Source organism: Chrysemys picta, chromosome 7, assembly GCF_011386835.1.
Source record: "Chrysemys picta bellii isolate R12L10 chromosome 7, ASM1138683v2, whole genome shotgun sequence".
In the NCBI taxonomy this organism is placed as follows: domain Eukaryota; kingdom Metazoa; phylum Chordata; order Testudines; family Emydidae; genus Chrysemys; species Chrysemys picta.
The window spans coordinates 9,612,117-9,625,324 of record NC_088797.1 but is presented as its reverse complement, the minus strand read 5'-3'; the positions used below and the strand labels follow the sequence as shown (position 1 = coordinate 9,625,324).

The 13,208-nt window shown below is 37.3% G+C and overlaps 1 protein-coding gene and 1 long non-coding RNA gene across 52 annotated transcripts in view; one reads left to right on the top strand and one right to left on the bottom strand.

The window, feature by feature from the left end:
- Positions 1-3,762, top strand: part of FOXP1 (forkhead box P1) — a 505,685-nt gene extending 501,923 nt beyond the window's left edge. For 49 of the 50 annotated variants that reach the window (XM_065550763.1, XM_065550750.1, XM_065550730.1 and 46 more), the window contains one exon: positions 1,422-3,762. In XM_065550763.1, the coding sequence (XP_065406835.1) occupies positions 1,422-1,566 (145 nt within the window). In that variant the 3' untranslated portion in view covers positions 1,567-3,762. The remainder of the gene's footprint in view (positions 1-1,421) is intronic. The other variant, XR_010589012.1, reaches the window with a different exon arrangement.
- Positions 3,763-6,784: 3,022 nt separating this feature from the next.
- The window catches only part of LOC122173669 (uncharacterized), a 42,372-nt gene continuing 35,948 nt past the window's right edge, over positions 6,785-13,208 (bottom strand). The window contains exons 2-4 of one of the 2 annotated variants that reach the window (XR_010589013.1): positions 9,469-9,558; positions 8,605-8,719; positions 6,785-6,920 (exon numbers count right to left, since the gene is read on the bottom strand). This is a non-coding gene — a long non-coding RNA (uncharacterized LOC122173669). The remainder of the gene's footprint in view (positions 6,921-8,604; positions 8,720-9,468; positions 9,559-13,208) is intronic. The other variant, XR_006174348.2, reaches the window with a different exon arrangement.

Here is a 13,208-nt window from a genome sequence, read left to right as displayed (position 1 = left end):
TTGAAAATATGTTTTTTTCTGTATTATGTGCAGGCAAGAGAAACAGAAAGCATTTTCATTCCCATCTAGCCAGAATTAGAAAGAGAAGGGTATTGATTTTAAACCTTTTATTGTAACCTGATGCTTTGTAAGAAGAAAAAAGTTCTTAACCAGGAATGTTTGCTCTTATGATTAAGTCTTTCTTTACATAGCCTACATGAAAGGGTTAAATCAGGCTGGCTAGAGAACAACCCAGACTGTGGGAGGTGGATAGCAACTCAACGAGAAACAGAATGGGACTTGAACTCATTAACACTTTATTTTAAGGGATTGCCTGCAATATCAATTATTTAGGAAGCAAACAGGGTCTCCATTGGCGTGTCGCGTTATTAATACTTGATAATGTCAATAAAATCCTACTTTCCTATGAAGTCCCACCAACAAGACAGTATTGACTCACATGGCTGTTTTACATATCAAAAGCTACTGAACAAAAAAAGTAATTTGTATTTGTAAAGGGTTTGTTGTAAATACGATTTACGAACAACATTTTTCAATTGTTATCATACCCGTTTGGAATGACCAACCCACATTCCCCTGCGGGTTATTCATGTGCTAGTCTATAATGAGAAATTTGGCAGATCTCATCTCTTTAGTGCATCCTTGTGCCCACCATGAGTTGAGGATCATGTTCTGCCTTGTTTACAGCTGACAGTGTTATTATTCTCGTTAGGGCTTTGCTTTCTTATCATATTGTTGTGTTGAGCGAGCCTTTTCCTCTCCGTTTCTGTTTCCTGGCAGAGCTTTTCTTCCCTTATTGACAGTTTGTAAAAATATGCATTAATTTGGAGTTTAAAGCATGTATCATGGTGTCTCTTTGCTGTGTTTGCTTGAAGTTGATTAATGATAGAACCTCGCTTGGGGTCGTCCTCTGGAGAGTTCTCTCACAGGTTCTGCATGTTAACTAGAAAAGCAGAACACACAGCAAGCCATGATTAGCCCAGCCTCCACCAGCTCAGTGGGTTGACAAACCACTATTTTGCTTTACTATGCTTATTTCACTTATTTAGCTGAAGATTGTGTTAATCAACTTAATACGTCAGTTGAGAGTATATTCTCTAAATCCTGTGAATAAACCATATATAAGAAAGTGCTCCTCCCAGGATAGGTTCCCACTGAAGCTAAGTAATTGTAGGCACATTCTTAGGCATACACTTTTTGGTGTTTTTTTTTTCTTTAGCAGCAAACCCAAAAGTTCAGGGCCTGCATTTCATACGTGCTGAGCACCCACAACTCCTGTAGAAGTTAGTCAGGGCTGCCCAGTGCTCAGCATCTCTGGAAATCAGGCCTTCAATTTCTCCAAAAAATGTCAGTATTGCCACAGCAGGACAAAGTCATTTTTAAACAGGGAAGTTGCTGATTGACTGTTTTAATTTTCCTAGGCACCCTGTGCATGTCAAAGAAGAACCGTTGGATCCAGACGAAAACGAAGGCCCGCTATCCTTAGTGACAACAGCCAATCACAGTCCAGATTTTGATCATGACAGAGATTATGAAGATGAACCTGTAAATGAGGACATAGAATGAGTATGTCTGACGTCATTATCCTGAGAATGAAGATTGGAAAAACACGTCAAATTTAGCTGTGAAATCTCTCCATTATTGTACAGTCTGGAGGATTTTCAGTACACTTTGACAACTATGAAATATGTTAACTCTTAGTGCCATCAAGTATCCCATTTGGGAGTATTTTTGATTTTTCTACTTTTTGTTGAAAAAAGGAATTTGTACTCTGTGCATTGGATGGACTTGTTTGGTACTTGGGATTTTCCTCTCTTACAGTCAACATCAGTGTTGTAAATTTGCTAAACTGATTCACTTACTCACATTTAGCAGCAGGTTTTGGACTGCAGTCCTGCCAAATTTGGACACTGAGGACATCAAACTCTGAGCATGTACACCTAAACTGCAGATCAAGCCTTTGCCCAGATTTTAAGGATTCCAATGGACAACATATTTGCACAGTACTGCATGTTGGTTATCACTGCCTTTACTCCTTTTTTTTTTTTTTTTTGCTTCCATTTGGGATGGGGAAGGCATGTGTGTGTGCGCGCGTGTGTGTGTGTATGTGTACTGGCGAGGGGTTACAAGAAATATTATCCCAAACTTTTTAATGTATTGCTTTTATTCTCCCCCCCCCCTTCTGCTCTACCATTTTAAGTTCTGACCTCAGGCCACATCTCGGCCCAGGGCCTTTTGAAGGCCTAATGTTTTCTGTACTTTGTGATGAATGTTAATAGGTGTTTTTATTATACGAAGCTGAATGTCATTGAATTGTTTGTAGTTTTTTCCGTCATTCATTCCAGTCTCCTTCAGATGCCACCATGTTTTCTTTAGCTATGGAAAACATCCATTTTGGTGTCTGTTTTTTTTAAAAGGTCCCAAATGCTGCACTGTACACACCGAAGGGTCGTCCAACAGAGAGACAGAGAGAGAGAGAGAGAGAGAGAAAAGAAGTACTGTAAGAATGAGAATGAATGACAGATGAACACAAAAATACCGTAGGAAGCAACATAAATTCATTCCACAAAGCAGTGTTTTTTTTTATTTTTGGTTTTGGTTTTTGATTTTTTGGCAGCAATGGTGAATATTAGCAAATGCCACAAAATTGAACAGCACAAAGAAACATATGCAGCACCAACAGAATTCACTTCATTAGAGAATGAATACTACAGTGGCAGGCTCTCAGTTGTTTAACATGAGTTTTAATGGGCCAACAAATCTTTCTGGAATATCTAAGATTACCAAGATGGGTACCTATACATTTATTATTATTTTTCATTTGCGAATAGTGGTTGGAAAGATGACTTCATTAAACTGTTGTAATACATGGCGATGTTTCTCAGTTAAACATCAGTTCAGGATTGCTTGGTGGCATTAATCTGTTCGAATACAAATTAGATTTCAGATTGAACTTGTTATGGCAGTTAATAAGGACTGAGCCCACTAATGCTAAAGTGTTAATAATTTCAACTGTGCAAATTCTGTACTGCAGTTAAGATTGTTATGCAATATTACACCAGCCAGTATCAAAACCTCTCAGTAGAAAACAGTAAACAGTGGGATGGGGGGGAAGGAAATAGCACTGGGGCTTGTTTGGTAAAACTGGCAGTGCTCTTCAAAGCAAACATTACATACAGAAAGCTGTTGTTACAGGTCAGTACACCTCAGTCACCAAACACCTAAACACTTTCATTCTGCAACCACTTTTCTGTCACTCATTTATTTATGTAGGACTGTAGCTTTTTGTTTAATTATTATTATTTCAAAAAAAGCCTTTCAGAGCTTAATTTATATTCTTCTTTGTACCTTTCCCCCCCTAAAATTACCAAAGATATTACACAAAGGTAAATTATGTTCTCTATTATATGCTTTATCTTATGAAGCCAAATATCCTCTTATTGTTGATCAAGGGAGGTTGAAGAATTTAGAGGGAAATGACAAGATATGGGCTATTGCTAACCTGAGAGGGAAACTGCTCCTTTATTCTAGTAAATTTAGATGGCCAAGCAGATGACTGAACCAAAGTTACTTTTTATTCGTATTCCTTTACAGCGACCAAACCGAAATTCTGTAAAGAGAAATCGAGAAGAGCTTTTGGACTAAAACTAGGAAACAGTGTTACAGGGGGAGCCATAAGAAGGGAGCTGGAGAAAGCAAGTGCAGTTATTGTGCAGAAAATTGGAGTATCAAATAAAGGAGACAGTTTAATAAAATACAAAAGAGAACAGAAAAGCTCCCACAATTTTACTGGACCACATAATAGTATTCCTAGAATTAAAAAAAAAAAAAATATTTTTTGGGGTCTTTGTTTTTACAGATTGTATGCCACTTTTGTTTAAGGATTGTGCTAAAACGACTGCTTTAATTTTGGTTTCTCTTGGCACATTTGCTGAGTTTTGTTTAGTTTTTGATCAGCATTTTTCATAAGGAAATAACACTCCTGTCCACACATAAGCTTTGGTACAAGAAATTTTATTGGCAGTTACTTTTCTGAAGTTCAACTCTGCATTCTGTTTTTAAAAGAGAGAAAAGAAAAGGAAAAAAAAAAGGGCAGTCTGTGGTCATTTGAAACTTTTTTTTTTTTTTAATTATATCCAGGCAGCTTCATGATGTGCCGGCAGTAGCCAGATGGGGATCATGAGAAGTGGTCCCTGTGCTTCTAAACTGAGTGGTTCGCTGGTTAGTTCGGTATTCAAAAGAGGATAAAAATCTGGTAGATTAGTTCATTCTCAGCATGTGTAGCTAGACATGAGTAAAGATAACAGCATGAGAAACTGTTAGTACGCATACCTCAGTTCAAACTGTTAGGGAATGAGTAAATAAAAAATACATTTCACTCAGTTGCACTTAGTTGTATGTCTTGCATGCTTAGTCTAAAGACTGTAGCAAAATAAAGAAAGAAAAAGAGAAAAAGAAATAAAAATTAGATTTTAACATATCTGGCAGGTGTCACAGCCTTGCAGAAGAACCAACTGAAAATCTCAGGCTTTACATCAAGCAAACTTCACTATGATTTTTACAGTTCTGATTCTGTATCCCTTTGGATATACAGTTGCTTCTTTAGGGTGGGGTTTATTATGTTGTACATATATATCCCAATGTGTCTGTGTGAGCCTTTGTCTTTTTTGGGGGGAGGAGGGAGAAAAGGGGAAAAGGTCCTTTTTTTTTTTTTTTTAGATACCATTCCTCAAAAGGAATAAATGCATACCTGTTTGTCAAAACATCTTTTGCTTTTTGTGCAACTGCTTTATATTAACTATACTAAAAAAAAATAGCTTTGGAAAAAAAAACTACTGTATGTAATGGAATTGCAGAATATGCTGCACATGTATTTTATTTAGTTATCCTTGCTTTAAGAATATTGGATGACATTGCTGACATGTGGGAGAAAATCCCTGACTTTTTTTTTTTTTTTTTTTTTTTTGCTTTTAAATTGTAACATAGTTGACAGATTATTTTTTTCTCCTGTTATCATTGATCGAAGCCTCTTTTGTACAGTTTGTGTTAAGCTGGGGTTTTTTTTGTTTGTTTGGGTTTTTTTATACTTTCCCACCCCTTCTGTTATCTTACCACTGCCATTTCTGGCTGTCTTAAACAAAGGTTCATACATTTGAAAAGTTAAAAAAAAAAAAAAAAAAGTTGTTTTAAAAATGTTTTTCTCCTGCTGCAGTAAATATTTTGCATGATGAATTCCAGGGTCACACTTTCAAAGTTTATCAGTGAAGTAGTGATTAATAATGGGGCGTGTCAAACTATTGAACTTTTGTATAAAGAAAAAAAAAACTTTACAAGGTGCCAAGATGTAAAGACAATTTGTTACATGTTTTTTTTCTCAAAGAAAAGCGTACATTATGAAAGTAGTACCATGTATCAGGTAAATCGCTGTCAGGAATGAGAGTCAAAGCCTTCCTTGTCCACAAAGAAAAGTTTGTAAATGTAAAACCTGTTAGGTTTCTGCATTTGACTAGAAGTGATATGAAAAATCAAGGCTTATGTAGAACAATGGTGACCACAAAATATTACCTTTTTTGATTGTCGCTTATGAGAGTTCAAGTATAATTCCCAGCACTCTTCTTAAACTCAGATTTTGGGAGAGAGAATGGGGCAGGGATTGTGATTCTACAGATACTGCAGATCATTAGATATTTTATATATGCGTATGTATAGAAGTTTTTAAAAATAATTTTAAACTATTGTAGTTTTCAGATTGCCAACAAGCTACATTCCTTATAGCGTGAAGAATGTGTTAAACTCTTTTGAAATCCTTTGGTACCTTTGGTTAATGTACTCAGACTGAATTTTTAGATGTTTCAGAAATCACTTAGCGTTCTAGTCTTGAGAGTAAAATTTGCAGTTATGACTGCATTTTAATGGACCCAGAGTAGGTAACAAAATATCTTCTACCCATAAGCCTTGATGAAAATGGTACAGTCCAGACTGTTAGCATGGTGCTTCATGTGTATGTGCTGCCAGTAACGAGATTTTTTTTTTGATAAGGCATAAAAGAAACTCATTCCTTACATCAACTGTAATTCCATCATTCCATGTCTGTTGATACAGACAATAAAAAATGTTGTGTAGTCAGTACTAATTACTGACATTATAGCATTCTCAAATGCAATAAAATGCTGGTTGTTCACACTGGTAATACAAGTTGCCATGTCCTAAGTTTTTGTTTTCTTTTTCCCTTTTATTATCTCATGTTACTTATAGTCACTAAGGCCCCCAGCCTGCAAATGGATCACCATGGGCAGGCCCCTGCACCTCACCAGAGTCCCCATTAAGTCAATGGAGAGATCTCATCCAGGTCAGTGGGGTCTGCATGAGGCTTCCCAAGCAAAGTGTGTGGCAGGGGCTGGATCTACATTTAACAGGGGATGCTTCAGCTATGAGGAGCATAGGCCTGGTCCTCCAAAGCTCAGAACATGCTCAACTTTTTTTTTTTTTTTATTAATGGAGATATTCTATCTCCTAGAACTGGAAGGGGCCTTGAAAAGTCATCGAGTCCAGCCCCCTGCCTTCACTAGCAGGACCAAGTACTGATTTTGCCCCAGATCCCTAAGTGGCCCCCTCAAGGATTGAACTCACAAGCCTGGGTTTAGCAGGCCAATGCCCAAACCACTGAGCTATCCCTCCCCCATGTGACTCCATTGGAAGGCACTCTGCACCTCCCAGAACAGGCCCTTAAATGCATCTGTTTGCAAATAGAAGCAGTGGGTTTGGCCTTTGTAGTCAATGAGAGTTGAACAGTGCTCTGGATTTTACCATAAAGGCACAGACATAAGTGCCGGGTTAGTCCAATCCTGCAAATACTTCCAAGTCCTGAGAGCTGTACCGTCGACTTCAGTAGGAAATGCTCCGAGTTGTAATCATTATACCTAGGTAATAAAGGGTTTAGAGGATTAGGCCAAATCACAATTAATAAAGTTCAAAGTGACATTGTCATCTTAGACAAACTTTAAAGAAAGAAGCCCACCTCCTTTTCTCTTGAGTAAGCATACGTTTATTTTCTTCAAGTTTTATAAAGAAAAATAAAATGTTTAATAACTAGCATTAGCAGCAGCAAACTAAAAATTTCAGAAGAGAGACTTCCATGAATAATTCATTAAAATTTCACATCTGCAAGATTAGTCATCCAAATAAAATGCTAATGTCAAAAACATGCACCGTCTATAATATTCTCATCAAGAAATCTTTTTGCATATAATGATAAATGCTTAAATTAGTACAAATGATTTTATAAAAATATTCTGCCATAAAATTATACTGGATAACTACTTTCAGGGCAAAAAATAAATAAGTTACAAAGTAGTGTATCAGAAAGGTATTGATTTTGAAACTTTAATAATCTAAATATAGAGAATAAAAATGTTCACTGCAAACGTTAATGTGTATTGCAGTTTTAGAAAACTAGACAAGGCCCCCCCCCCTTTTTAAATCAAATTTACTTGGCTTGCTTAAAATCACTGGTCGCGTAGCTTAATACAGTTCAATATTAATTAGCTTAGCATGTGTTGTGATGTCATTTACACTTGGCTCAAGTGGGTGGCAAACAAAGTCAAATCATAATAGATTTTTGCACCCAATTGGCACACTCTGTACAGGTGATAATGATTATACCAGGTGCAAGGCAGAAGAAAAGTCAGGCATTACATGTTAATTGATCCATGTAAACTGAGACCTACTCCTGCTCACTTTGAAGTCAGTGACAAAATTCTCACTTACTGCCGGAGTGCTTGTGTAACTTGCCAGAAGTTTGGATGTCTCTGTGTACGGAGTGCCCAACTGCAGAGAGCCTGCTGCCAGGAGTTGAGCTGGTCAACTCCCATGGACTTGGTTGGAAGTTGTGAGGCCACTCACAGAATTGGGCCTGCAAATTGGAGCCCAAGCTTACTCCAAAATGAAATTTTGCCATTGACTTGTGTAGTGGCGGGATCAGGCTCTCGGTCTTCAGCCTAATTTAATGCAGCATTAGTAGCAACTTAAAAGAGGCTCTTTGCTATTGAAGCCAAATGTTTAACCATTACACAGTATTTTGTATTATCTGAGAAATAAACAAGCTCTTGACACCATACTCTGGCATGTCACAAAATGATTCCCCAATCTGCAATATGGCCACCAGCTATAGCAAGCTTAGAAATGTCTTTTTCCAGTCAAAAACATTGATTTTGCCCACTCTGATGCTTCATACAGTACACAGAAGTGGGGGGATATGATAGAGGTCTATAAAATCATGACTGGTGTGGAAAAAGTAAATAAGGAACTGTTTGTTATTTACTCATAATACAAGAATTAGGGGTCACCAAATGAAATTAATAGCAGGTTTAAAACAAACAAAAGGAAGTATTTTTTCACACAACGTACAGCCAATCTATGGAACTCCTTGCCAGAGGATGTTGTAAAGACCAAGACTATAACAGGGTTGAAAAAAAGAACTAGGTAAGTTCATGGAGGATAGGTCCATCAATGGCTATTAGCCAGGATGGGCAGGAATGGTGTCCCTGGCCTCTGTTTGCCAGAGGCTGGGAATGGGCGACCGGGGATGGATCACTTGATGATTACCTGTTCTGTTTATTCCCTTTGAGACACCTGGCATTGGCCACTGTTGGAAGACAGGATACTGGGATAGATGGATCTTTGGTCTGACCCATAAGAACATTCTTATGTTCTTAATAACCTCCAGGATGAAAATTAAAGTACAGTGTTTAATTATTCTAGGTTTCTTCTCTACTGAAAAAATAACTAGCAGAACATAAGACATTTTAAAAAGAAAATTCAAGGCATAGTCTGAATTAGCAATAGACAAGTAGAGCTCTCCCCATGCACATTACAGGTGGCCTCTACAGAAGGTTAGAATATTGACATTTAACTTAGATTGTCAACATATACTAGAACACAATCCACATTGTGGAACCACTTTCAGGAATTAACACTGTTGCGCGCGCGCGCTCTCTCTCACACATGCATACTCCTCACAACAAAGTGTAATTAGCCCTGCTTGACCTATTAATCAAGCTCAGACTTCAATGATAATGTTAAACATTCATGTAATAGCATGGTAATCAAGACCATCTTTCATCTTTGTATCAATGGTGTTTAATTCTGTCAAATAGAAGTACTCTTCCTTCTAATATTACCAAGTTTGTTGTTACAAACTTCCGTCTTGTCTAAAGCAAGTTGGCAAATGTGGACTGAAATGTGGTGTGTTGGTGGGGAATTATACTGTGCATGTGTGAATGCTATTTTAAATGTGATAAAATATTTAGGTTGCATATTGATTGTTGTGGCCCCTGTCCTGCAAGGTGACTCTGCATGGAGCCCCACTGACTTCAGTGGGGCATCTGCACAGACATGGGGTCCACCCATGTGGATTCACTTACAGGATCAGAACCTCGGAAGACTGATTCCGCTAAGCACATTAAGTACCTGCTTAAGGCTACTTAGATTGTGAGATCTTCTGGGTAGGGGTCATCTCTGTGTTCTGCAAACATCGCCTAGGACGGGGGCTCCTAGCTGCTAAAACAATAGAAATACGTTTCAGTGAAGTCAGTGGGTTTTAAGAGATCTGCTGTATCAGGGTGTATATTGGCAACTTAATAATAAACTTTATTAAACATTTTCAAAATGTAAGACTCACAAATTATAAACAATTTCAGCTTAGTGATATTTGGCAAAAATACCCTCCCCCCACCATAAGTTCTTTTAAAAACAGCATTTGTTTCATTGCAAAGTCAACCCTCAGTGGCTAGAACTGCAAATATGTTTGTTTGGAAGAAATCAGTGGCCCTTTTTCTGTTTTGTTTTATGTATCACAGAAGCCAGAAAAACATTTTTTTCCCTTCAAGTTATAATGTTAATTTGAAGGTAACCGTCTTTTCAAGGATTAATTCCAGCCAAGGCAATAACCATTATTTACCAGAGTTTGACACTTTTATCACTCATCATATTAGCAAATTTCCATTGAAAATGCTAAAATGGTTCGTCATAAGGCACATAACTGCTTTAGCTGTAAAAATGACCAACACAAGTGCCTGTACTCAAACATTAAATTATACTGTAATTAATAAAGACAGTTAAACTGTCTACTAGCAACAGCAATTTAGGTAACCACATTTGATCAGCTATAAATTGTAACTACATTAAAATTCCAGAAATATTAGCAATATGGATTACTTGATGGAAATAGGTGCTGATCACCCACACTCCTATTTTACAACGGAAGCACAGGTCATGTTGGCCACAAAACTGTGGGCGAAGATCAAGGCTGAGTACTTTTAATCTTGTGAAACAAGCAATTACAAATAGTTGCATCGATTTGTTAAAAAGCTTTAGGTGACATAAATTGTTTCCTGTTTAGCTTATTGCTCTGATACATAAATGTCACTGAGTATAATATTAATTAGGGGCATGGAACAACAAGGGTCGGCTGATATACCATACAATCAAGGAGATGTCAATCCTTTTATAAGCATTATGGAAAGCAGGATAAGCAGCGGCCTATTTGCACTGTAGCTCTGGAGTCCTCATTTTACGTGATGACAAAAGAAAGTAAAGGAAAACTGTGTTTTAATATCTGAAGTAATTACTTTAGTAGCAGTACTAATGTTATGGTTTAGGATAAATTGCAATGTTACCTTTTTCATGTTCTTGCCACATAACATAAAATTCCACATATAGTGTCAATACAATCAAATACGGTTTATAAAGGCTGCCAGCTGCACAAGACTCTCTTCCCCACTATATGAAAACTAAGCATAAAATTCTAGTCTGGTGTGTGTTTCTGCCCTTATTTTAAAAAAAGGACAAAAATGGGCAGTGCAGGTTATTTACTTAGCATAAATCAAATGTATCATATACACGGTTTCTTTGGATTGGCATGCGACTTAGAAAAATACAGTACGATTCTGAAAAAATCTGGAGAAAATTTATTAAATATGATTTTTACTGTAATAGAATATTAATGTAACCCAATGCTCATTTCCCATTAAGTTGATCCCTTTTTAATACACACATGCTTTTTATTATTTTGCACTCAAGCAAAAATTCCGCATTCAGAGAGTTTCCATCTCCTTAGGAATGTCTCTGGCAAAGGCACAGTAAGAAATCTTGAACTAAAAAAAAAAAAAAAAAAAGCAGCAAATATTGAACAATAAAGAGGTGGCCCAGTGCTGATGAACTGTAGCAAAAGCCAATGGTATAATAAATGGTAAAAGGCATTCAGCACTGGAAGGAGAACAGTAGAAACAATTATACTTTAAATCCTTCCTTCTCACTACTGTACCGCGGCACAGATGAAAATGTTTGATTTGCAACATAAAAGATTCATTAATTACCACTTGAATATTTAAAGCTATTTTGCAGACTAACAGAGGTAGATAAAGCACTGAATTAAAACCTCTAATAAAATTGTAAAAATATTTCTGCAAGTTTTACCAGTGTTACGATTCTTCTATGTTGAGGGAGATAGGCTGAAATTGTTACAGAATGAATTTTTCAAGTGTGTATTTGAAGACGTTGGGATTGCATAGGATTATTTGTCTCATGTTTTCAAATGTTTACCAAATGCTTATCTGGAACCTATTCCTCCTCACAAGCGGAGAAATAGCTCACACAAAGATTTATAATGTATAAGTGTGTTTGAGATATGTCTATTTTAAATTCATTTACATATACAGTAAAAACTCATCTTGTCCTAAGACTCTGTAATAATACTCTCTAAGATATGAGGCAATTGTATTTTGAGTAAAAAATGTTGCTAATCCTATTATAACTACTCTTGTTAGAGTTAAACAAAAATAGGAGGGTATCATATGCGAAGTGTGGTGAACTAATGCAAATTGTGGGACTCTATATCATGCAAAGCATCTTTGTAATTGTATAGCTGGCCCATAAATTGCACTATGGAGAGCCACTGTTTGTTAGCTGATGGCACCATATTTGTTGAGTATGTGGTATGAATGCTCATCTGGCAAAGGAACACGCAGGAGTACACCTCTAACATGCTTGCTGAAACATCAAAATAGAATCTCCAGAACTACTGCATGTAAGTTATGGCAATATAGAACAGCCTACAGATATTGAGGGCCAGATCCTCAGCTGGGGTAAATCATTGTAGTTCAACTGGCACCAATGCAATTACACCGTCTGTCACCAGCTGGGGATTTGCCTCTGAAACTTAAGAGAAATTCCTACTTTGACACCTGAGGGCCCCGATTCGATACCTGTTCAGCAAGGATTCGATTGCAGGATCAAGGCCTAGAAGTACCATTAACAGGCCTTTTTAACAGCATATTAATCAAGGGACTGGCAAGATCACACACATTTCATAAGGGAAAAACTATTGTTTAACAATAGTAAGCAAACTCATTGTAACAACTCATGCTTTTGGCGAATGAAATATGAAAATGGCCTCTCTTATTTGTACACATAGTTCATCCTACTGTTCCCCCTACCTGCTGTAGTTATCAAATCTTATTAAAATCTTAATAAGATTTTAAAATATTGTTCTATATTTGTCTGTACAATGTGTAATTTCAAATTAGAGTGGGTAGACCCCCAAACTGGAAGATAGATCCTTTGCTTGGGGGAGGGTGTGCTACAAGTTATCCTCCACCATCTTTGTTAAAGGTGCATGAGCAATGGTCAAATTCCGGAGAGGGAATCTCCCCCATCCTTCCTCGTATCCACCTCCAAAGGCCTTTTTCTGTGACAGAATAATATTCTTCAGTACAGCTATGCTCCCACTGGTGCATGCTGTAACCTTAAAGCAAAGGGCTCACTCAAAGTAAGCCAGGCTTTGGCCTTATTTAACATGGTTGGGCTTCTTGTTCAAATCACCTGGTGGATTTCATTGGTGTTAGTCATGATAGGAGTCAATGAGTTTACAAGAATGTAGAGGTGAGCCCTGGGCTACGATGGGTTACTAGTGGAAGATATTTTGGCCAACTCTACCCAAAGCAGACCTTGCTATCTACTGAAAAGGGAGAATAGTCAGAATCCCCATGATGTCCACTTTTGACTTTGGCAATGGCAATCTAGTTAGTGTCAAAGGAGTTCAGATACTCTAGTGATGGGAGACAGGAGTAGGCCCTCATCCAACAAAGACTTACATATGGGCTCAGCAAGACAAGGTGGGTGAGGTAATATCTTTTCATCCCCTTGTCTCG